General features: G+C 39.4%; 1 protein-coding gene across 1 annotated transcript; it reads left to right on the forward strand.

The window, feature by feature from the left end:
• The first annotated feature begins 2,223 nt into the window (after window positions 1-2,223).
• Gtpbp10 (GTP binding protein 10) lies at window positions 2,224-24,036 on the forward strand. The gene is made up of 10 exons (XM_048433635.3): window positions 2,224-2,333; window positions 5,247-5,440; window positions 6,662-6,753; window positions 7,233-7,377; window positions 11,719-11,792; window positions 14,021-14,073; window positions 16,479-16,586; window positions 17,230-17,307; window positions 18,241-18,364; window positions 21,545-24,036. Exons 1-10 carry the CDS (start codon window positions 2,301-2,303, stop codon window positions 21,751-21,753), a joined length of 1,110 nt encoding a protein of 369 aa, XP_048289592.2. The 5' UTR covers window positions 2,224-2,300; the 3' UTR covers window positions 21,754-24,036.
• Window positions 24,037-25,488: the final 1,452 nt, after the last annotated feature.

Here is a 25,488-nt window from a genome sequence, read left to right on the forward strand (position 1 = left end):
TAATAGGGGACAAGAGATTTTCAGTCAGGTCTTCCGGGTTGTAGCTTAGTGAATGGAAAGTTTCACAGAGACCGGCTGTAAATCCACCCTTCTTCATTGCCGTCTACAAACACGTATTTCTTACTAAACACAGGCCGAGACTTTCTGTTGCTCAATTCCTGGTCCCTGCTTGAGTCATTAGCCACCTTCTAACATTCTGTTGGGATCGGAGGCTGACACACAGGCTAAATTTCAAAATTCTGTGGAGTTTCCTTCATGTTTTGTTACATACTAAGGCTTGTACTCATTTTTCTTAATAAGAATTATATAAAAGATTTCTATGTTGTGTGATTGTAGTGGTATATATTTTGTAATTTGATAAATAAATCTTGCCTGAATACCAGAGGCAACGCTAAAGTCACTAGAGGTCAGGCAATGGTGACACACATCCCAAGTCTTCTCTTTAGCCCCATTTCATGTCAATTTTAACAGTATGTTTTTAGGTGAGAGTTTATAGATTTAAAGGGTTCTTCCTGCCATCTTGTAATTAGAATCATAATAAAATATTCCATGCTGACCATATTTTTTTCAAGATGCACACACAAAAATATATTTATTTTACAGCATCCTTTGTTTACAGCATCAATGATCCTTAGTATTTTAGATATCAATTTCTTATTTATATTTCATTTATTAGTTATCATTTTCTGGGTATGTTATGGGAAAGAGAATGGCCTGAACTCAATAATCAAAAATAAACATTAGCAAATGCATGCATTAGGCTAAACATTCTGACATAATTCAAATGGTAGCAAAATGTTTTTAGACTTAACAGAAAAAGTCTAATAATAGCAACCTAATACTCTGATTAATGAGATAAATATATTGATGGAGACTAACATCTGATATTTGGGCTAATTTATAAATTAATTTATAAATATTAAACACCAAAAAACAAAACAGAATCTCAAAGCCGACCAACCAAACAAAACCCCAACTATTACAGGTTAAATGACAAGTCCAGGAACAACGAAAGAAGGCATCTAGATGGAGCTGACGTTTCTTTATTGTCTTTCCAAACAGTGTCTTTAACGAGACGTGAAGAAGTTGTACACATTAAGGTGTAGAAGTGTGGGGAATAAAATAAATTCAAGAGGCTAGTAAAAAGTTAAGCTGTTTTTAATATACCATTTTGCAGAAAGGGGCGCCAGCATAGAAAAAAATGACTGACTTGGTGATTTAGCACAAGAAGACCTTTTTTGTTTGTTTGGTTGGTTTTTTGTTGTTGTTTGTTTGTTTTAAAGTCACTGGTCTGGTGAAATTCCTCTCTTTCCATAGATTAGGACTTGCCCCCTTCCTCATGAATAATTTGGGACTCAAGACTGCTTCCTTTTCTAACCTAGAGCTCAGGCATGTAGCAGACTTCCTGTAACTTTCTAATTTTCAAAGTTCTGAAGCAAACCTCTGCAAGGTGCCAGCTAGGGGAGAGGCCTGGAGGCATGGGGCCTCCTGCTAACTATCACTAACTTGAAAAACATCTCACACTGAAAACAGAACACAACAATTTCTTACAGTTCCTCTCGGCTGCACCACTTTGGCGGGTGACCTTGAGGGAGTCACTTTCCGCTAGGAAGGATTCTAAACCTGATAAATCTCGTGAGGGAACCCCTCTAGTATGCCTGGCCACATTTTGTCACTGAAAGCGCAGGGAGGAGGTGAAGGTGACTGATGCCCAGCCTCTTCCAGATGCTTCCTCCCCAAACTAAGAAACGGTAATCTCCTGATCTCGTAGGACAGTTCCACGTTGGGGATTTTGGTTTGCCTCTACTACACACAGGATTCTCCTTACAGACTAAAATCGTCGCACTTCTTCCACTAAGTCTGGGTCACAAGTCTGTAGTGATTGGTTCCTGAAGTTCACCTTCCGCTACAGATCCCTCAGGTCGTCACCCAGCAGTCTCTCAGGGTCTTCTTTTCTTCACACGTTTGGCTTTACTGTTGAAGGGCTTTTCCAGTGAGAGGGAATTCTGGCCCCTCACAGTTTCCTCGGCGACCATAACACTTTGTGTGAGGCAGGCCAGTCTCTAGCGCACCTCGTTCAGTGCGCTTCCTGCAGAGGCTCCCACCCTGCGCCCGCCGTCCTGTCCCCTGGCTCCTTCCTCCACCCGGGAACGCGCAGCCTTCCCCCCACCCCCGAGCGCGCTAGACCGCGCACGCGCCGGCTCGCCACGGCGTCACCTCGGCGACCAGCAGTGACGTCAGCGGCGCGACGCCCCGAGTCCGTGCGGGTTCTGCGGGAGGGAGTCCGCCCCTTCGCGGTCATGGTGCGCTGCGGTTGCGCGTGGCTGAGAAAGGTCCGTGCCGCGGGTCCTGCCCCAGCGGGGGTCTGTCGCCGCTCTGCCGGGTTGTTGTTCCTCAGGTCCCTCATGTGCCCCTTAACGTGGCTAGGCCTGTTTGGGTCCGGCTTTGGGGAATTGCTAGAAAATTCCTCAAAGCACGTGGGAGGGAAATCGGGGTACCTGGCTGCAGTTTAGACACGGTTTTACGGTGTACGTGGTGTACAGCGACTTTTTCCTTTTTGTTTGTTTGTTTTCACTCTTGTTTAAAGTAGTCCTCATAACCCGTTCTTAAACGTTTTTCCTCCTTTGTACTGCTTTTCATATCTTTCTGAAGATATTTTCTGGAAGCCAAAAGTGTGTAATTGTTGTTCCGCCCACAGAGATTTTAATTTTTATGTAGTGTCTGTTTTAGAATCCATTTTCGTAACAATTCGCAACCAGCTGCTTCGACTTAAAAAAAAAATCACAATCGGTTTACTAGAAGATTAAGTAACTAGAAATTAGATTAAGTAACTAGATTAACTAGAAGATTAAGTAACTAGAAATTAGAATTAGAAAACTAGAAGAAATCTTATTTAAGCCATTCCCTGCTACTAACAGCCATTGTAAGATCCTTAATACATTTGATGAATCTAGAAAGTAAAGAAGTCACATGTTGAACACAGCTTTAAAAGCCCTTACCAAGAGTATTGCTATACCAGGGTGGTCAATCTTCACTTTTTAAAAATCCTAAAAGTTTTATTTTTAATACCTAAAAGTTTGCAGATTATCAAAATATTGTAGATTCTCAAAAATGTGGATACTTAAGGAATTACTCTGTAATTTAAAAGCCTGGGATTAATACACAGAATCTTTATAAGAAGTTGCTTATTAGCCAGGCATTGGTGGCACATACCTTTAATTCCAACACTCCAGAGACAACAGAGACAAGAGGCTCTCTGAGTTGAGTTCGAGACCAGCCTGGGCTACAGAGTGAGTTCCAGGACAGGGTTCAAAGCTACAGAAAAACCCTGTCTCTGAAAACCAAAAAAAAAAAGTTACCGATTTAGTGAGGGAAACAGAGACACTAAATACAGAATAAGATTTCCAGCGTAATCCAGTTTCTGAGGAAGCCTACAAAGGCAGAGTAAAAGTCAAGGACAGCAACAGTTCAAGGATGCCTCAGATCATAAAACCATATGTGAAGCCATATTTTAGTTCTGTTATTTGAGAATACATTGGCAGTCTGACACCAGGAAGTGGGTTTATGATAGAAAGGAATAAATAATCTAAGTAGAGGAACATGAATACAGCGGCAGAGACTGAGCAGAGCATTGCAGAGAAAAGAACAAGGGGAGAGGAATGAGAAAGTTATAACCAATAAACAATACTCCAGTGATAGCGTGAAGGACTTGGATACAGTTCTGTGAGTATTATGTTATTTCATAAGCAGTAAAACCCCAAAGTCATGATTGTTTCTGTGTAGAGAAAAATACAGACATCAGCTTCACATAAGGAAAAAAAAAAAGAACTCTTGTCTCATGTTAGTGGATGCATTAAGAAGAAATGATGAAACATTGAAAGACCATTTGGGGTGAGCAGTCAAGGTTTTAAGAGGACAGTGGTACTGGAACAGAGTTAGGCTTCTGGGAAAGCCACAATTACAGTCAAAAGCTGTCCATTTGTTCAGTGAGCAAATAAACTGTGACCAGGATTTGAGAAAACAGGATTTTTTTTATTGATATTTATTGAGCTCTACATTTTTCTCTGCTCCCCTCCCTGCCTCTCCCCTCCCACTTCAGGCCTCCCCCAAGGTCCCCATGCTCCCAATTTACTCAGGAGATCTTGTCTTTTTCTACTTCCCATGTAGATTAGATCCATGTATGTCCCTCTTAGTGTCTGCATTGTTGTCTAAGTTCTCTGGGATTGTGGTTTGTAGGCTGGCTTTCTTTGCTATATGTTTAAAAACCACCTATGAGTGAGTACATGTGATAATTGCCTTTCTGTGTCTGGGTTACCTCACTCAAAATAATGTTTTCTAGTTCCATCCATTTTCCTGCAAAATTCAAGCTGTCATTATTTTTTTCTGCTGTATAGTACTCCCTTGTGTAAATGTATCACATTTTTCTTATCCATTTTTCGATTGAGGGGCATTTAGGTTGTTTCCAGGTTCATGGCTATGACAAACAAAGCTGCTATGAACATAGTTGAGCACATGTCCTTGTGGCATGATTGAGCATCCTTTGGATATATACCCAAAAGTAGTATTGCTGGGTCTTGAAGAAGGTTGTTTTCTAATTTTCTGAGAAATCACCACACTGACATCCAATGGGGTTGTACCAGCTTGCATTCCCACCAGCAATGCTGAAGTGTTCCCTTTTCACCACAACCTCTCCAGCATAAGTTGTCATCAGTGTTTTTGATCTTGGCCATTCTTGCAGGTGTAAGATGGAATCTCAGAGTTGTTTTGATTTGCATTTCTCTGATGACTAAGGATGGAAACAGATTTTTTTTATTGTTGCTTTTATAACATTATTTTTGGAGGGGACATCGATTCAACTGATACCCATCAAGTTACTTAAAGAGTTTCAAATATAAATGCAATACATTCCCACCTTTCAGTTGGCTTAAACTTCTAAATACTTCCATTTTTCCTGGGGGATAGTTGCTGGTACCTACTGAGATCACCCAGGAGAGAAGTTTAGAATGTTAAACAGGAGAAAGGGCAGAGACCTTGAGGATCAGTGAAGCAATCAATTGTAAGAAAGGGGAATTGGAAAGGGAGGTGATCTAAGGAAAGGCTCTGTAATATTTATATAGAAAGCTTTGGTTCTTTCTTAAAAGAAGCCCAGCACCTTTGAATTAATCAGAACATTTGATGTATAAATATTCTCTCTCTCTCTCTCTCTCTCTCTCTCTCTCTCTCTCTCTCTCTCTCTCTTTCTCAAGTATGGAAATTTCATTGATAACCTGAGAATCTTCGCCAAGGGAGGAAGTGGTGGAATGGGTTACCCTCGTTTAGGTGGAGAAGGTGGAAGAGGTGGTGACGTCTGGATCATAGCCCATAAACATATGACTTTAAAACAACTTAAGAACAAATATCCTCAGAAACGCTTTGTGGCTGGAGGAGGAGCTAACAGTCGGTAAGTGCTTGTGGAATGATCTGAGCTTCACGAAAAGCAAACCCTCCTGGGAAACAGAATTCAGAACTTAACTAATAGCTCAAAAGTAAATTATTTTTTGTGTTTCCAAACTAGCAATAGTCTCACGTGACTGCTTTGATGGTTTGGACCTTTATCCGCTTATTCTCCACTGCCTCTTTTGCATTTCCGTGACCAGATGTTATCTGAATCCCTACTTTTCTCCAAACTCACCTTGAGCGAAACTTCCCCAGTGCAGCTCAGCACCATGAAATCTTTCCTTGATAACTCTTCCACCTAGATAGAACCAGTATTTACTTTGAATCGACTTTTCTAATGCTTTCTGTGTTTATATAAATAATAATTATATGTATGCGTATAAAATCCAGCATAAAGAAATAAGATGGGGCTGGAGAGATGGCTCAGAGGTTAAGAGCACTGACTGCTCTTCCAGAGGTCCTTAGTTCAATTCCCAGCAACCACATGGTGGCTTACAACCATCTGTAATGAGATCTGGTGCCCTCTTCTGGCCTGCAAGCATACGTGGAGGCTGAACAATGTATCCATAATAAATAAATAAATCTAAAAAAAAATAAAGAAGCAAGATGAAGGAGCATAATATTTTACAGCTCCCTCTTTTTCCTTAGCCCTTCATGTCTAAAATTTATTCAGAAAGCTGTGCCACAGTATCAGGATTAACATTTTATCATTGCCAATTTTTAGGCTACTGTCAGTTCTGTTTTTTTTTATTGCCATAGCCACAATGTATGACTGATACCCTGTGTAGATATTTTCTACAATAAGTGACCCTGTTTCTTAATTCATATGTTTATGTTCAATTTTTTGATAAATTTATAAAGGTGGAGTTACTGTTAGAAGATTATACCAACTTGTTTTCATGTAAGATTTAAGTACTGTCAGTTATGGTCAGTTTTTTAGAAGATTCATAATGGGTTTGTTGGAGTTTTCTACTTTGTTTATATTGTAGCAATCATTATTTATATTTCAAATGTACAGTATATTCATTTCAGGTTGAAATGACTTTTAGTGGTTAACTTGATAATGACTCATTTCTATTTTTATGGCACACAGTATAAAATGTAAAAAAGAAGAATAACCTTTTTTTAGTATTTAACCTTTTAGTAACTGTATTAGCGAGAAGGGTTTATTGCTAGTTGCCTTTGTAAGTCATTTAATTTTGTGATTCTTTTTTTTTTTTTGTAGAGTTAGTGCACTGAAGGGCTCCAAAGGAAAAGACTGTGAAATCCCTGTGCCTGTGGGTGTTTCAGTAACTGATGAAAATGGCAGAGTTATAGGTGGGTGTGCTGCCGCTTCTGAGCTGCTGAGAGATGAGAGTTTCCAAAATTCATTCAGAAAACAGTATAGTAGCTTCTTAAATTGCAGAATAAAAATTTTTAACATTTATTATTTTAGCTGCTGGCTTATTAAATATTTTTAAATGTACATAACTTTAAAGAGGCAAAAACATGACTTTAAAGAGGTAAGGATACTTAGTTTTAAAGCATATTAATCAGCTTCCTTTTAGCTGCTTACAAGGATGTTTTTCTGGGGTCAGTATTTAATTTGCCTTGTGTCCACAGAGACAAACACTTTGCTTCTCAGCTGCCAGACCCAGGGAGTTGATTTTAAAAGTGCTACCTTTTATAAAGACATTAAATCTTAAGTTTAGCCCTTTAGATTTCTAAATTGGAATTTCTTGACATGTATTTGTACAAAAACAAAACAACATATTATTGATTTTACTTACTAATGTTTATTGTCTTTCCTCTTAAAGGAGAGCTCAATAAGGAAGAAGATAGAATTTTGGTTGCTAAAGGTGGCCTTGGTGGTAAATTACACACAAATTTCTTACCTTTGAAAGGCCAGAAGCGAATAATTCACCTTGACCTAAAAGTTATAGCTGATGTTGGCCTAGTAGGGTAAGTATTGTTTATATTCTTATAAAACATCTAAGCAGAGCAGTACTACAAAATAAATGTAAATAATAATTTGGGGCAGTGAATATTCCTAGTTTATGTAATTTGTGGCTGGTTGGGGAGACGTCATGAACAAGGATGTCAGGGAGACCTACCAGGCAGAAGTAGGAGGTCTGGCTGGGTACAGAGGTTAGGGAAATGACACTGTGGGTGGTGGTAGGCAAGATGGGTCCTTAGGAAATGTTTTCTTAAGTGACTCTTATTTTAATTCTTTTACTTAATGCTTTTGCTTAATACTTAATACAAAGTGGGCCCTTAAGGGAAATTTAGCAGTAAAGTCAAAAGCTTTTAAAGTGGTCATATATTTTAAACTCATATTTACTCATGTAGAAATTTATTTTAATAAAGAAATTAAAGATACAAGGATTTAAAATCGTCACCATATTGTTTAGTTTCTATTTTATTTTATATGTATGGCGTTTTGCCTTCATGTATATCTCTGTAGCACTTGTATGCTTGATATCCTCTGAGGCCAAGAGAAGGCGTATGTGTGGATTCTGAGAATGGAATCCAGGTCCTCTGGAAGAACAGCTTGTGCTCTTAACCACTGTGCCATTATTCCAGCCCCATGTTTAAATTTTTAGATACAAAGTAAGTCAATATATACAATTTTTTTGCAGAGAGAAAATAAAAGACTAATTTAGTTATTAATCCTACTACTCCAAAATATCAGTTAATAATATATCTTATCTCTCCAGTTGTACACACATTTTATTACATTTGTGTTTGTGTATATATGTATGAGCGTGCAATTGCCACAGCACATGTGTAAATCCTAGGGATCAAACAGAAGTCAGACTTTACCCCCTGAACCATCGCAAAGGCCTTTTGATACTTATTATACATATTTTTGCAGTTATTTATAATTGCAAAAAATTAGAAGCTATGTAAATGTTTGTCACTAGAAAGTTAACTGGGTAAGCTGTATATTAACTATTGAAAAGTCATTCTTAATGTCATGTCATGCAGTTTAAAAGAAGGTCAGTCAGTTAGGAAATATTCTTTAAAAAAACCAATCTCAAGGCATACTGTATTAGTTGGGGTTCTCTAGAGGAACAAAGCTTATAGAATCAGGGCAAAGGAGTATATTAGAATATTAAATGATGCTGTGTACATTGCTACAGAAAATTCTTTTTCTTTTTCTTTTTTATTTTATTTTATTTTGAGACAATGTTTCTTGTTACAAGGAGGGCCCCTTTATTCTTCTGGGCCACCTGTCTAGCTTAGCCCCCGAAATAACCACACAGAAACTGGATTAACTAAAGCACTGCTTGGCCATTAGCTCTAACTTCTTATTGGCTAACTCTTACGTACTAGTTTAACCCATCTCCATTAATCTGTGTATCACCACGTGCCAGTGGTTTACTGGAAATTCTAACCAATGTCCATCTCAGGTGGGGGATCCATTGCTTCTCTCACTCTGCCCTTCTTCCCAGCATTCAGTTCTGTCTTCTCTGCCTACCTAACTTCTTCCCTGTCAGGCCCATAGCAGATTCTTTATTCATTAACCAATGAAAGCAACACATGAACAGAAGAACCTCCTACATCAGTTTCTCAGTAGCTTTGGAGCCTGTCCTGGAACTAGCTCTGTAGACCAGGTTGGTCTCGAACTCACAGAGATCCGCCTGCCTCTGCTTCCCAAGTGCTGGGATTAAAGGTGAGTGCCGTCACCGCTCAGCTGGCAGCAGAAAATTCTGAACTATGGAAAGGAAACTCTATAGCTCAAATGACCCAGTTTTTTTAAAAATAAATTGTATGGGCTAGAGAGATGACTCAGAGGTTAAGAGCACTGACTGCTCTTCCAGAGGTCCTGAGATTAATTTCCAGCAACTATGTGTGGCTCACAACCATCTATAATGAGATTTGGTGTTCTCCTCTGACATGCAGGCAGAACACTGTATACATAATAAATAAATCTTTAAAAAAAGAAAAATATAAAATAAAATAAATTGCAAAAGAGAAGCTAAAGTCTTAAAAAAGAATTATTTATTATGTATACAGTATTATCAGTGTTCTGTCTGCAGGTATGCCTGCAGACCAGAAGATGGCGCCAGATCTCATTACAAATGGTTGTGAGCCACCATGTAGTTGCTGGGAACTGAACTCAGGACCTTTGGAAGGGCAGGCAGTGCTCTTAACCACTGAGCCATCTCTCCAGCCCAATATAAGTAAATCTTTTTTTTAAAAAAAGAAAAATATAAATAAAATAAAATAAATTGCAAAAGAGAAGCAAAATAGAAGGGAAACATATGAAAAGGAGATTTCAGAGATGCTCTGGCTAATTGTAATACCAAGGCTTTATTTGAATTAGTATTCAAACAACCAGGTTTTAAAAATTGGAGACCCCTGCGCGGCAACTGACCTGCATTCCTGCTCCCTGAGGATTAGCTTTCATGGAATCAGAAAGCAGCATGTAAGCTTCCAAAGGAGGAAGACAACCCAGTTCTACCCAGCTATGATGCCTATGAACCATATCAATAAGCAGCATGGCACCGTAACCCTAAGGAAGCAATGGTGGCCTGCATACCTTGGCAGTAACCAGCTGCTCTCTGATTAGACTTAAGACATTCTTAACAAGAGGGATAACATGCCTGGTACTGGAAACTTAAGCAACTACTGTGTGCATGAAAACAGACATACAAGTAACATTATATGGACTGAGCAGGTTATATCTGGGAATGTGTGTGTGTGGACACACAATACACACATGCATGCAATAACAGTAATTGAAAGAAGATGTTATGAATTTGAAGGAGAGTGGGAAGGAGAATATGAAACTCTTTGGAGGGAGAAAAAGCAAAGAATAAAGGTTTTAATTTTATTATAATCTCATTTTTTTAAAAAAAGTAGAAATTAAAAATTGTGTTAATAGTGTATTACTATGTTAATTAATTTTGTATTTTTGTCTGTGTTTGAAAATGTTCATAACCCAAAAAAATATTAAATAATGTTTTGTCAGTGTTTGACTAACGAACTGGCTCAGCAGTTAGGAGCACCAGCAGTTCTTCCAGAGGACCCAGATCAATTCCCCATCATCCACACAGCAAACACCCAGGGGCTCCAGTTCCCTCTTCTGGCTTCAGCAGGCACAAGACACACATGTGGTACATAGACATACAAGCAAAACACCCCTATACAGAAAGACTAATTACTTAAAAGAAAAGAGAGATGGTGAATTGCAAGGTTTCGAGTGCCAAGAACTCGTTTGTAGTTGTGTGTATGCACATGTGTCTGTGGGGTGTGAGCATGTCAGTCCAGTTCATGTGAAGGAGTGAGGTGTCAGGTCCCTCTGCAGCTGCAGTCACATGCAAGGGCTAGTGAGCTGCCCAGGACGGATGCGAGAGCCGAACTCGTCTCTGTGCAGAAGCAGTGCAAACTGTTTATAACCCTCAGCCATTCTCTCCAGCCCTGAATTATTTATTTTGTTTACGTAAGTAAACAAAAAACAGGTACTTCACTCTTTTAATTCTTAAATTCATCTCTTTATTCATATTTTCTCAAGTATTCTAATATTATTTTGGACTGGTGATCCTTTGTGGAGAAGGCCTGAGGAATTGTCTCCTAGGCCTCTCAAGTGCACAGTACACATTCTACCACTGAGCTGTACCCCATATTCTCATCTTAATTCAGAAATAGTCAAGAAATTTACTTCTTTTGAGAGGGTGCTTTTTGAGACAGGGTTTCTCTGTGCTAGCTCTGAAGACAAGGCTGGTCCTGAACTCAGAGAGCCTCCTGCCTGCCAGGGGCTGGAATTAAAGGTATGTGCTACCACCACCAGGCAAGAAATCTATTTCTTGTGTTGGGACACAGTCCAAGAATGGAGTTGTATGAGAATTCTGAGTGCTTGTGAGAAAACTCCAAGAAAACAAGACAAGAGTTTTGTGACCTCAGTTTCTTCAAAACACAGAACTGTTCTTGGAGTGTGTTTTTCTGCTCCTCTGAGGTGTAGGATAGGAGTGAGCTGACTCGAGTTGTTATTCATGTGTCTCTATGGAAACCCTGGTGTTGCCGCATGTGGCTTGCCCTTGTGTTGGACGCCTTACCCATGTGCTGCTTCCTGTCTCTCAGAGTATACTTGAATAAAGTTGGCTATTGCATGGGACTTTAATCCATCTCACTTTTAGGCCCCACTCCCCAGGTTCACACCACCAACTAAAGCAGTAAATACTTGAAATATTGGGAATTCAGAAATATGTAACTATTAGTAGTTCTGGTATTTGTTATAATGGACATATGCATTATATTGTTATAACACACACACACATATATAATGTGTTATTTCAGATTCCCAAATGCTGGAAAATCCTCTTTACTGAGTCGGGTTTCCCATGCAACACCTGTGATTGCAGATTATGCATGTAAGTATAGTTGATATATTTTAATATATGAGAGTAAGTTTTCTTTGCATAAGAATAATAAAGCTCTGAAGTTGGCTTTAGTTTGAAAGCTTCCAGCAGTTAGGTCCCATGCTTTTCTTCTTACTCTTTCAGGCCACTGCAGTGCTCACACGAGTTTCCTGTCCTTCGGAGGAACTTTGCTGCATTTATTTTTCTGTTGCACAGTCCCTTATTTGGTTTATATAGGATTTTATAAGCTGCTTAGCTCCTGTTACACACTGATAAATACTGGGAGAACCAAGATGAACATTTTTATTAATTTTATAAGTATTTATGTATAGGAATAAGATTAGGCTAAACTGCTAGAAAACTGAGAAGCAAAACCAGCAATTATGTTTATACTTAGACTGTTATAATTATACTTATACTAGGGGAGAAAGGAATGTGTGCATTTATGTGTGGGTCTCAGTGATAAATATAAGGGAATAAAAGTGTTTTGTTAATGAGTGTAGGTAAGTGTAGACCTTCTTGATAGAATGTGTTTGGCTGAAATATGAATAATAATTCGACTAATCAGTGCCTTGGAATAGAAGTAAAGGGCCTTTTGGTCATGAGAACAGCCTGGACACGCTTAATAGTTACAAGGATATTTGTCTAGAGAAAATGGAGTAAGAGACAGAGAAATGAGGTTAAAATCAGATCAAATTGCATAGACGGTGTGGGTTATCTTTTACCTTATTAAATATCTTAAGAATATTTGGAAGACTTTATGCAAAGAGTAAAATAGAATAGAACTTTCTGAAAATTCTCTTAGTCTATAATATAGGAATTGATCGGCATAAAGCATTAATCTCCTTAGTATGATAGTGCAGTAGATTGATGAGATATATTGAAAGACTAGGTTAGCGGTATTCGGTAAATCTAATAGAATATTTGCTATTATTAAAGGAAAAAAGCACACATGTCATTAATCTGGAAAATATTAAACCATTCAAAACTTAGAACCTGATGAAGTAGTTACTTTTGAGCTAATTGCTATTAGTTACATGATCAGTGTTTGTTATAACATGATACCCCTTAGAAGAAGAATGGAGATATTCTGGTTTGCTTTCTCTTGCTATGATCAACACCATGGCCAAATCACCTTGGGAAGAAAAGGGTTTATTTGACTTACAGGTAATAACCCATCACCCAGGGAAGCCACTGCAGAGACCACAGAGGAATGCTGCTTACTGGCTTGCTGCTCTGATTTGCTCAGCTGCTGTTCTTATATAACCCAGGACCACCTGTTCAGGGGTGGCACTGCCTACAGTAGACTAGGCCTTTCTCTATCAATTAGCAAGTTAGATATTATATATAAATAAGTCTACTTATATCTAATTTTAAATATATATATATAATATATACGTATACGTATGTATCTCACATATATTAATGATAGATATAGACATGCTTACAGGCCAATAAGCCTCTTCAGTTGAGGTTCCCCTTCCCCAGGTTTGTCAGTGGACAGGTCAAATTAGCCATGACAGAAGGAAAGACAAAAATCTTAGGAGAGGGCTAGTATAAAATGGTAAGGCATAAGAACAACTCAGATGAGAACAGATGAGAGAAATTTTACTCGGCCTTGTGAGGTGGCTTAGTGGGTAAAGGTACTTGCCGTTAAAACCTGAATTTTCTTTGCCTTGGGTGAAGGAGAGAACCGAGATCTGCAGGTTGTTCTGACCCCCACATGCATACCCGTCCATGCACAAGCCCCTCCCCAAGTAAGGGAATGTATACATAAAGGTAATGCATTTTTAAGGAGAAAAGAAAGGAAATCTTTACTGCAGAATCAGTGGTGGTGATCAGAACCTAAATTCTGAGCCCCTAAACATTCTCAAGGTGCCCCTGGCCATGAAACAGGGCTTCAGGCCAGAGAGCAGAAAGAAGTCTCTGTCTTTTTAAAGTACAGTGTGAGTGATAGAGATAACTGTGGCTTCCATTTCAGCGAGTTACAGTGTGAGTGATAGAGATAACTGTGGCTTCCATTTCAGCGAGTTACAGTGTGAGTGATAGAGATAACTGTGGCTTCCATTTCAGCAAGTTACAGTGTGAGTGATAGAGATAACTGTGGCTTCCATTTCAGCGAGTTAAAGTGGGATTAAATATTCAGAAGGAAGATACTGTTCATTCTATACAATGGTGACATCATTCTAGAGAATTTGTCTTTTATTCTTTCCCTAATTTACTGTCCTTTTTCCTTTCAGTTACAACACTAAAGCCTGAACTTGGAAAGATTATGTACAATGATTTCAAACAGGTTGGTATTTTTAAAGTAAAACACACACATCTTTAGAAGTTGTAGGAATTTTTTAGTAGTAGGAGTTTTAAAAATATTCACTATTGCTGGGTGGTGGTAGTGCACGCCTTTAATTTCAGCACTCGGGAGGCAGAGGCAGGTGAATCTCTGTGAGTTTGGGGCCAGCCTGGTCTACAAGAGCGAGTTCCAGGACAGGCTCCAAAGCTGCAGAGAAACCCTGTCTTGAAAAAGAAATCAAAAACAAAACAAAATATTTACTATTGTTATTAATTTATGTTTGTATATGGTCAGATGGATATCAGTCACTGGAGGTGGCATTACAAGCAGTTGCTTGATTTGGGTGCTGGGAATTGAGCTTAGATCCTCTGCAGAACAGTATGTGTTCTTAGCCACTGAACCATTTCTCCAGTAGTAGGACTTTTATATTTACATGTGTTTGTGGTCTTGGAGGAAAAAACAGAGGTTTTTGTTGTTTTTATGGTAAGTATAGCTATGGATTCTGTTCAGCATTATTATAGTAAAACAAGAATTTAATTCCTGTTCTTGAAAGTGCTGTGCTTATTTCATCCCTATGGAATTGTGTCTTCCTAGTCTGTCTCTTGTCAGTATATGCCCATATTTCCCCAGTGAATTGTTAATCTCCAGTTCCTGAAAGCACTTCCAATTGAAACTATAGTGCTTCTATGGAAACTGATTCCAGCTTTCTGGTTCTGGGGAAGAGGCTGCTTTGAGGTTTGCTTTACATTCTTCATAAAGGAAGAACTATGCCCTAGAGTTTCTTTCTATATATAGAGAAGCCTGCACATAGGTGTTTCTAGCAACTTTATTCATAATTACTAGAACTTGGAGCAATTAAGAATCTCAGTGTTGCAAGGAAGGGGGCCGCTTGTTCATCCCGGCTGCCCAGCTAGCTTAGCCCCGAAATAATCTCACAGAAACTATGTTCATTAAATCATTGCTTGGCCTATTAGCTCTAACATCTTATTGGGTAACTCTTACACCTTGATTTAGCGCATTTCTATTAATCTATGTATTGCCACATGGCAGTGGCTTACCAGGAAAGATTTGGCATGTCTGATTTTGGTGGCTTCATGGTGTCTTTCTCTTTCTCCACCTTTTTTTTCTCCCAGCATTTAGTTCTGTCTTCCCCGTCTACCTAAGTTCTGCTCTATCAAGGGCCCAAAGCAGTTTCTTTATTAACCAATGAAAACAACACAAAGATAGAAGGACCTCCTACATCATTTCCCCTTTTCTGTTTAGTTGGGTTTTGGGGGTTTTTTTGTGTTGTTTTTGTGTGTGTGTGTGTGTGTGTGTGTGTGTGTGTGTGGTTTTTTTTTTTTTTTGGCTTTTCAAGACAGAATTTCTCTTTAGCTTTGGAGCCTGTCCTGGAACTAGCTCTTGTAGACCAGGATGGCCTCAAACTCACAGAGATCCTTCTGCCTCTGTCTCCCAAGTGCTGGGATTAAGTTGTGTACTACCACCACCCACCCCTTTTCTGTTTAGACAAAGAGGAAGGCTTTAACATAGTAAAATTACATATAGCAGGTATCAAGCAAGAATTACAGTTCTAATATTTTTATTTATTTTTTTATCATAACTAAGGAAAACTGTAACTATAAATTTTTAACTCCATCAAAGACTCCAGAAGGATAAAATATTATCTAAGTAAACAGGAAGTGTATTGTAAGCAACTTCCAAAACTCTAGAATTGACAGAGACATCTCGCTGCCTGGACAGTGACCCAAAGTTCTTCTGTACCATTGGGGCATCCATTTTAGCCTATAGGCTCATAGTATCATGAAGCAGGAAACCCCGAAAGATCATCTCACCTTTAGGCAAGTTGAGCAGTCATTTCTCTGTAGGTCCTGCATGTCCAGTTCAGCAGTTCAGGCAAGAGCAGTTTCTTCCACAAATGGCTAACCAACTGCAGTTTCCTTATTAACCAATGAAAGCAACACAAAGACAGAAGGACCTCCTACACCATCTCAGTATGGTTATGGATAAACTGTTACATCTGGAGAATGAAATAGTTCTAAAAATTAATAGATTATAAAGCCATGGAAAGTTATAGAAGATCTTGAGTTCATATTGCTCAGTGAAAGAAACCAAAAGATAAACATATACACACATTAATTATTTGAGTTATTTGTGAGAAGAAAATTGCAAACTTACCTTATTAATAACTGTTAAAGTAATAAATTTTATACTAATCCTTCAATATCTATAGATTGGTAGACTCATGAGTTAAAACAGGATTCTGATATCTGATGAAACTTTTTAACATGTTTATTTCAAAGGTACCATAGAGTGCTTAATTAGAAACTATGAAATAAGAAAATGTGGGAATAATTGAACTTGGTTCTCATCTGTTTTCATTTTTCAACAAATCATTACTTTTATGTCAGATTTCAGTAGCCGACCTCCCAGGTTTGATAGAAGGAGCACATATGAACAAAGGAATGGGCCACAAATTCCTCAAGCACGTAGAGCGGACCAGACAGCTGCTCTTTGTGGTAAGTCACATCCAGTGTGATGTTCAGATGAGTTAGCTCGGGTTCCCTAGAAATACTTTGTATGGTCTGTTGTCCATCCTGTAGAAGCATCAAAGGCTTTTACAACCTGGTGGCATCAGAGCCATCTTAGATGTGTGATCATGCTCTGTAAGTTCACGTGGTGATAAGATCATTGGGCATGTTTTCAGAATGTAGCTCTGGTATTAGGTACATGACTGTAGTAATGCATATCACTCCAGTAAGTCTGTCTCAACGGGGACAAGTCAGTAGATCATTGTTTATAGCATGGGGATGGAAATGCTGTTGCTACTGTGTTGTGTGTATGTTTGGCCAGACTTACCAAGACTTGATTCCTGGAGATTTTGGCATGCTCTTCTATAGTATCTTATATTCTTAATTGGTGATGCTTAAGTTATGGATGAGATTGCTTATAATAATATCAATTATCTGTACTAGTTTTTCACCAGTGACTCATTTTACAGTAATGCTTGCAGCTATCATAACAACTTAATTTCTGTTCTTGCACTTCATGACTAAGTTGCCAGTAAAATGTAGATTGAGAAATGATTCAGAGAGAAGACATTGCTAAGCATAGAACTGAGCAACCGTTTTATGTTCTGGGTTCTCTCTTCTCTTTTTTTAGGTTGATATTTCGGGATTTCAGCTTTCTTCTGTAACTCCATACAGAACTGCCTTTGAAACAATAATACTTCTTACAAAAGTAAGTTTTTTGGTTTACTGTTTTCTGGAGCTAGTTCTCCATGTATGCGAGTCACACAGTAATCAGAATAATCACCCTTTTAAAGATTTTATCCAGTTAAAGAATAAAAGTTGCTATTTCCAGTTCTTCAGTATTCCCTGTTTCTCATTATTACGTGGGTACCGCCCTCTCGTGCCCCATGTCCCTTCTCAGCTGACCTCGCTTCTGCCCTGGTGTCTGTCTTGAAGCATTCCCCACTTAATAACTCTGCTCACTCTTTTTTCTCCTTTTGTGGAGGTACTGATGATCAAGCCATGAACGCAGCACAAGCATTCCACTGATAAGCTGTAACCCCAGCACTTGTCTTACCATTTAAGCAAGGTTACTGAGAGTTATTTGTGATCTTACCCACTGCCATTATTTCCCATTGCTTACATTGAATGTAGCCTTGACTGCCAAATCTGTAACCGATAGCCAGCTCTTTGCTCCTGCTTTAGACTGGGTACTTACTAGGCATCTGTGACTGAGTGACATGTTAACCACTCACAGAAAGAAGCCTAACCACCCAATCTGGTTTTTTTTAATTCTTTAGCAACCCCAAAGCTTTTGAAATTTGCTAAGTACATATGCCTTTTCTGAGAATGCAACAATACTGAATTGTTATCATTGGCCTATGAATGAGTCTTTTCTCTGTTGAGTCTTGTTACTTTCATTTGGCTCTAGGCACAAAATCAGCTGCTTCTGGGAAGTCATGTGAGCTAACATCTTATTCACATGGTTTAGTAAAAATCATTTTCTGAATTTCTTTTGTTGGTTTTATAGCTGTTGGAATTTATTACCCTGTGGTGATGTGAATAAGCCCCAGATTTTCCAAGTCATTAAAGAAATATTGCCATAGTACTCATTTATACACGTAGTGATATAAAATTACTTGGTTTTTCTTTTTATTTAAAGGAGTTGGAGTTATACAAAGAGGAGCTCCAGACAAAACCTGCCCTCTTGGCAGTCAATAAGATGGACTTGCCCGATGCCCAGGTTAAGCTTGACGAACTGATGAAGCAGCTCCAGAACCCTGCAGGTAAAGCGTCATTCACTTCTATGTTCCTTGGCACTAACTGTATCAGAAAATGTTGGGGCATTTTTGGTGAAGGGGTTAAGATTTTGAGACAGGGGTAACCCAGTCTAGCTCCAAATTTGCCACCTTGAATTCCTACCTCCTCCTTCCAGGTGCTGGGGTTATAGGTATGTGATATCCTGACCAATGACAGCAAAGATAAGTAGGAAAGAAAATGAGTAGATGGGGCTGGAGAGATGGCTCAGAGGTTAAGAGCATCGCCTGCTCTTCCAAAGGTTCTGAGTTCAATTCCCAGCAACCACATGGTGGCTCACAACCATCTGTAATGAGGTCTGGTGCCCTCTTCTGGCCTGCAGGCATACACACAGACAGAATATTGTATGCATAATAAATAAATGAATATTTAAAAATTGAACTTTAAAAAAAAAAGAAAATCAGTAGTTTCTACTCTGAGAAACTATATTTGAACGCATAATGTATAAGCACTGAAATAGCAATGACCAGTCATTATCAAGTCTCAAAATGGATCATGCAGTTAAGTTAGAGAAAGAAAAGAAAGATTACTTTGGTCCAAAAAGGTTAAGTTTTACAAAGAATTAAAATTTATGTGGATCTTTTAAGGGTACGGGAGAGGGCCCAGAGATGTCTCAGCCATTGAGAGCACACGCTGTGGTGAAGGACCAGAGTTTGGCTTCCAGCATCCATGTCAGGGCCTCTTAACTCCAGCCTCTGTACACCCAGACATCCATTATTAAAGATAAAATAAATCTTTTTGGTTGGTTGGTTCTTGGGTCTGTTTGTTTTGTTTTATTTATTTTTAGACAGGGTTCTATAATGTGTCCCTGGCTGGCCTAACAATCACTTTGTGGATCAGGTTGGCTTTAAACTCAGAGATCCACCTGCTTCTGCCTCCTCAGTGCTGAGATTAAAGCTGTGTACCATCATAACCAGCTAAAAATAAAATAAAACTTTAAGAAAAAGAAGACAAAACCAAAACAGAGGAAATGTGGGTAAAAGGAGGAAAAGTCGACAGCTAACCATGAAGCGTGAGCAGGTTTTATCAACTCCACAATTTGTCTCTCCAGAACACAGTGCACTTTAACAAACCCAGTAGGGTTTTACTTGTGTTTTGAGATTGTATATATGTCTGGGTGGTTTTTCTGTGTGTCTGTCTGTGTACCATGTGCGTGCCCAGTAGAAGGTGTCGGATCTGGGACTGGAGTTGCAGACAGTTGTTAGAATACTGGAACTTAACCTGGGTTCTCTGGAAGAGCAGCCAATACCCTTGACTGCTGAGCCTTCTCTCCAGCTTGAGAGCTAGTAGTTTTAAGAATGCTTAAGAGGTTTTTTGTTTTACTACATTAATTTAGTAACTCTGAAGAATGTCAGTTTTTAGAAAAGAACATTTAGTCTTTTGTTTATGTGACACAGAAAATACATCCTCTGACTAAAAGGATTTATCTGAAAGTTCTTAAATGAAAATATTTCCACTATATAAAGAAACTCAAGGGTCTGTCTTAGTCACTGTTCTGTTGCTGTGAAGAGACACTGTGACCAAGACAACTCTTACGAAGGAAAGCATTCAACAGGGGACTTAGTCCATTATCATCATGGGGCGGGGAGCATGACCCTGGAGCAGTATCTGAGAGCTGCATCCTGGTCCACAGGCAGAACGAGAGAAACAGAGATGAGAGATACTGGGCCCTATATGGGCTTTTTGAAATGCAAAGCCCGTGTACTTTCTCCAACAAGGCCACACCTCCTGGTCCTTCTAATCCTAGCAAAGAGTTTCACTTGTGCTGACTAAAGATTCTGATGTGTGCATGTGCAGGGGCCATTCTTATTCGGACACCAGAGACTCTCCACAGTTTGGAGAACTGGCTGTTGTAAAACAGGGCTATCCTGTAGCAATGATGGTCTTAGCTTCTGGGTCTAGGAGAAGGCCTCATGCACACAGGAGAAGTGGCATAGATGACAAGTGGCCATCGCTTTTGAAGAATACTGGTTTGTCTCCTTCTGTTACTGGAAGGATAGTTGGGGAAAGCAGACTTTGATATACTAGGATGAGCGGACAGCACCAAGGCCATTTTTCTTCTCTTAAAAATCATTCCCCCACATGGTATATGTGTTAAAACTGTCCCTGAGACAGTACATTAGTCCTGGGACATACGTACTCCCTAATAGTGTGCATCCCTAATGCATTTGCTTTTTCAGGTCAGTCCTCTTTGCTTGTTGACCTTGCAAGAGGCGGTGCTAGAAATGAGGTAATCAGGAGTCTGTAGGTACCCTGGACCATCACAGTTCTCAAGCTTGTCTCCCTGGACTTTCTTAGAAGCCAGGCTCTAAATGACTTTAGTCTGCGCATTTTAGTTTATATGATCCTTGACCCATCTAGTCATTTCGCTGTTCCCCTTCACCTCACACCCCACTGCCATGGTGTTAGGGAAATGATAAAGTCATGCAGCTTTGGTAGCCCTAGGTGATTGATTGGATTCAGATAAAGTGATCTGCCCCATTCTCTATGGTGGGATACCTTGCTCAGCCTTGATACGGGGGGGGGGGGCGGGGGGGGGGCTTGGTCCTGCCTCAACTTGGTGTGCCAGACTTAGTTGACTCTCCAAGGGAGGCCTTACCTCCTCTGAGGAGTGGATGGTGTATATGAAGGGAGGAGATGAGGGTGGGGGAGAGGAGGAGGAAGGGGGAACTGGGGTAGTATGTAAAATTTAAAAAAATTTAAATAAAAAATCTACTATTGAACTATTCGATCTCCTGGTGCAGTTTTAAATGCTGATGCTCTGTCTGCAGGACATAAAGCTTGTGTGTACTAAGGCAAGCCAGAATGTTCCAAATGATGTCAGTGTTTTCATGGGAACTCTTTTCATTCAGCCTCCTCAAGCAAATTTTATTATTTCTTTAAGTGTTATCATGGCTTATATAATACTTGTTCTTTATTTGCCTTAAAATAAATTTCTCCAATAGTAATTAACCAAGTACTTGCTCTGTGCTAGGAACCACCATTGTCAGTACTAACACGGAGCTCCCAAGAGCCAGTGAGACAGGGCAGAGCAGGGGAGGAGTTCCTGGTGCTAAGTTGTCAGTTTCTTGCTTTTCAGATCAAACCTCTGCATAATTTGGACTTATTTTTTTAAAAAGTTTGTGAAAACCACCTATTCTTTGTTTCAGATTTTCTGCATTTATTTGAAAAAAGCATGCTTCCAGAGAAGGCTGTGGAGTTCCAACATATCGTCCCCATCTCCACGGTTACTGGGGAGGGGATTGAGGAGCTGAAGAGCTGTGTAAGAAAGTCGCTGGACCAGCAGGACAGCAAAGACAACGATGCACATCATCGGGAACAGTTGCTTCGTTTGCAGGTTTCCAGTGGAGCATCTTAGAGGGAGCCACGCCAGAGCGTGCTCTTCACTTCCGGACAGGGCAGCGTTTAAATCTAGTGTGAGGTATCGGTGGAATACTATTTGGTTCTAACGAAGGAAATCACGTTATTTAAAACACAGATGAGCCTGGAATGCTTTATGTTCCAAGAAACCAGGCAGGCACAGCAAGACAAATGTCACATGATCTCACTTACATGTGGAATCTTAAAAAAAAAAAAAAAAACCAGACAGGTGGAAATCCTGAAAAGTGATGATTATTAAGGACAGAGAGATAAAAGGTTAAGAGATGTTGCTCCAAAGACACGAAATTCAGTTAAGCTCTGCAAGTCTGTTGTGTCGCTGGTGTTTAGATTGAGAACAATGTATCATAGTTTGAAAATTTGTAACAAAGTAGGTTTTAAGTGTTCTAACCACAAAAATCTGAGAAAATATATTTTAAATGAGCTTGAGTCTGTATTTCAGAGCACACTGTGTATGATAAAGATGCATGTATAGTTTTTATGTGTCAAGGAAAAATATTTCAAGTTAATATAAATTAATTTGAAAGTGTTTTCACATTTTAAAAATGGTCTTTATCAGTAGGTTTCCTGATAAATGTGCATCATCAGGAAGAGAAATTTTCTCCTTCCCCCTTTTCTAGTGTCAGCTCAGCAAAGCAATTTCATTTTGCAAAAAGCGCACACAAGACCCGAACTGGGCTAGCACACACTGAGAACAACAGAGCTCCTATATTTTACCCTTGATGCGGCTGGTGACTGGGTCTGACTAATGGCTATTGAGTCAAAGGGAACGGTCAGGAAACACTGGCTAAACTACTTAGGTTTTAAAGTTTCTCACAACTGCCCTCTTTATTACATTGTTTTTCAAATTAGGTATCACATGTTGGCCATTTGAGGTTTCCAGGAAGAGTAAGTGATTCATGGAATTGATTGGTGAGCTTGCCTTCCAGGAAGATGCCTTTTCTTAATTCCTTTGAAAGTATTCAAACAATGCTTACAAATAGAGATTTTTCCTTTAGGTGAAATTTGTTATAAAATGTACACAGTCACTTTTTAAAATTGTAAAACAACAACAACAAAAACCAAATTAAAGCAGTATATAGGCACATGAGGCCGCAGATATGTCTATTTCCTGAGATTCAGTCTTTCTCAAAGGAAGCACTGTAAGTCGCCTATATTTTTACACTTTTTTGTAAAACCCAAATGAGTTCATTGTAATTTTTTCTGTCTTTTTTTTTTCTTTTTACAAAGTAGCAGCACATTAATGACTTTTCAAATATCCTGGGCAAGCGTGGTAGTCTGTGGTGGTGTGGGCCTATGACCACAGCCCTTGGGAAGGAGAGGTGGGGGACTTTGAGTTGAGGACTTCCTGGGTGACCTAACAAGTCGTAGGCTAGTCTGGACTTCATAGTGGGACCATGTCTCAAAAATGGTGTTCTTGAATAGTATATTTTATTTTATTATTTTGTTTTGCCTGCAACCAAGCCTGTGCACCATGTGAATGCAGTGCCCGTAGAGACCAGAAGAGGGCATTGAAACCCCTGGGACTGGCATCACCTACTGTTGTGAGCTGCCATGGGGGTGCTGGAAGTCAGTCCCTGGTCCCCTTAATTGCTGAGCCATCTCTCCACCCCTTTCTTTAATAATATATTTTGTTAAAAATTACTTGATAATTTAGTGCTTAATAACAATTGTGATGATCGACCCCTTTTTAAAAACCATTTTTTAATTGTATATTGATTAGACAAATTTCCTCTGACTTGATAATGTGGGCATGTTTATGATTTCAATTTGATTCTCGTTTCTGTTCTCTTTGCCTCCCTCTCATTCTAGTTCCTGGGCTAGTTTTCCGTGTATCTCTTTTTTCTCCATTAGACGGGGATTTATTGAGCACTGCGCAGGGTGTTGCACTTGCAGGGCTCCAGAAACAGAAAGATCCCGCTCATGCTTCATAGCTGAGCGGCAGGGAGCTGGCGTGGCCTACTTTCCAGCACAGGAATGAGACTGAGGAAAAGCCTTTGGAGTTCGCACTGGCCAGCTTCCGTGCTTGTTTCCGTGCCGAGCCTGGTTTGTTACACACGTTCACATCAGTGTCCCTGTCAGCTGTTTCCACCTGACAGCCTTATGGGGTGAGTTCAGGAGTCTGTGCTCTAATCTGATTGTGTCCTTTGTGAGGGATGTAGCTGCTGAAGATGAGGAGGAATATTCTTGTCAGGGATGCCTAGACTACCATTAACGCAGTTCACGATGTATTGTGTAATTATTAAAATGTATGTTCCACATATAGATTTTCTGGTTATTGAGGGTGTATTCCATTTACCCCCTTTTAAAAATTGTCATTTTTTGACAACAGAAGGAGGAACTCCAGATGTCTTATAACAATTTAATGTGTGCACTCGAGTGTGTGTCTGCATGTGCAGCAGAGGCCTTGGGTCCGGCCCTCTGCGCTGGAGCTCACAGTGAAGGCTGGGATCTGAGCTTTGTCCTCATGATGGTGCAGCCAGCACTCATTTCAACTGTGAGCCTAACACTGAGCCATCTCCCCGCCTGAGTCATGTTCAGTTACAGAGCAGCACTGTGGTTAATTAGTTTAAAGTACATATTTTAACATTTCCTAAAACAAAATTCTGGGTTTTTTCCAAGGCTATTCATTTTATCTTTCAAAATATATTTTCAAAGTGTCTATTATTAGGTATTAATATTAGTAGGTATTTTTCTTTTAAATGATAAATATATATTTACTATGTAAAGAGACATGTCTGCTTTTCAAATATCTTATTTATTCGAAATGGTGTTGGGGACATGTGTGCCACTGTCTCCATGTCGAGGTCAGAGGACGATTTCATGGAGTTGTTTTTTGTCTTTCACCTTTCCATGGGTTTCGAGGATCACGCTCAGTCTCCACATGTGTGCGGCAGCAAGTGCTTTGCCCACTGGTCATCTCAGTGCTGAGTCTGACTACAGTGTGACAGCTCATGTCGGGTGTGCTGCATCGGGGCTGCCCAGCTGCTGGTGCAGCTGTGTTCCCACTGAGCTCAATGCCTTGAAGTAGGAAATGAAAGCTAAAGATCTCTCGACAAATAAAAAGAAGTCCAGAAACGCATGAAATATTTTCTAATTTGTAAGATAAGATTGAAAAGCCAGTTAGCAAAGGTTCATTCCATGCAGAAACTTACAGAGTGAAGCTACATTACTAATGTTTCAGTGGTTGTGGGTTTTGCTTAGTGGTAGAGCACTTACCTAATGTGCAGTGCCCTGAGTTTGACTCCCAGCACCACAAGTGCTCAATTCTAGTGATGAAAATGTTTCAAAGCAGTAGCGTAAACATTCTTACTGTAGTGTTCAGAAATTAACAAAATACAAATACATAAGACACCTTATTTTAAAAATTTGGGAACATTATGTTTAAAGAACTGTTAAATTTAATATATACATTTAGTTCTTCAGAATACTGCAAATTTGATTTGTCTGGCTTTCCTTAGTGAATGAACACATGGAACCAATTTGGGGATTTTTGATTGAGTACATGTACTGTGCTGTTGGTCTCATCATCTAAAATGGTGCTGTCACCATAGGCTAGGCGCGTAGACATGTGTATTAGCTAATACTTCAGTGCGTTTCCTCCCATCCTTTCGTTTTTCTTCTCCTCCTTTTGATGCTGGCTGGGACATGTAAGGAGGCTGTGAGAAGCTGGGCAGGTGCTCTATGACTTCTAATCCCAGCAGAGGCTGTGGGT

This window comes from Myodes glareolus, chromosome 27 (assembly GCF_982192425.1).
Source record: "Myodes glareolus chromosome 27, mMyoGla1.1, whole genome shotgun sequence".
Taxonomy (NCBI): Eukaryota; Metazoa; Chordata; class Mammalia; order Rodentia; family Cricetidae; genus Myodes; species Myodes glareolus.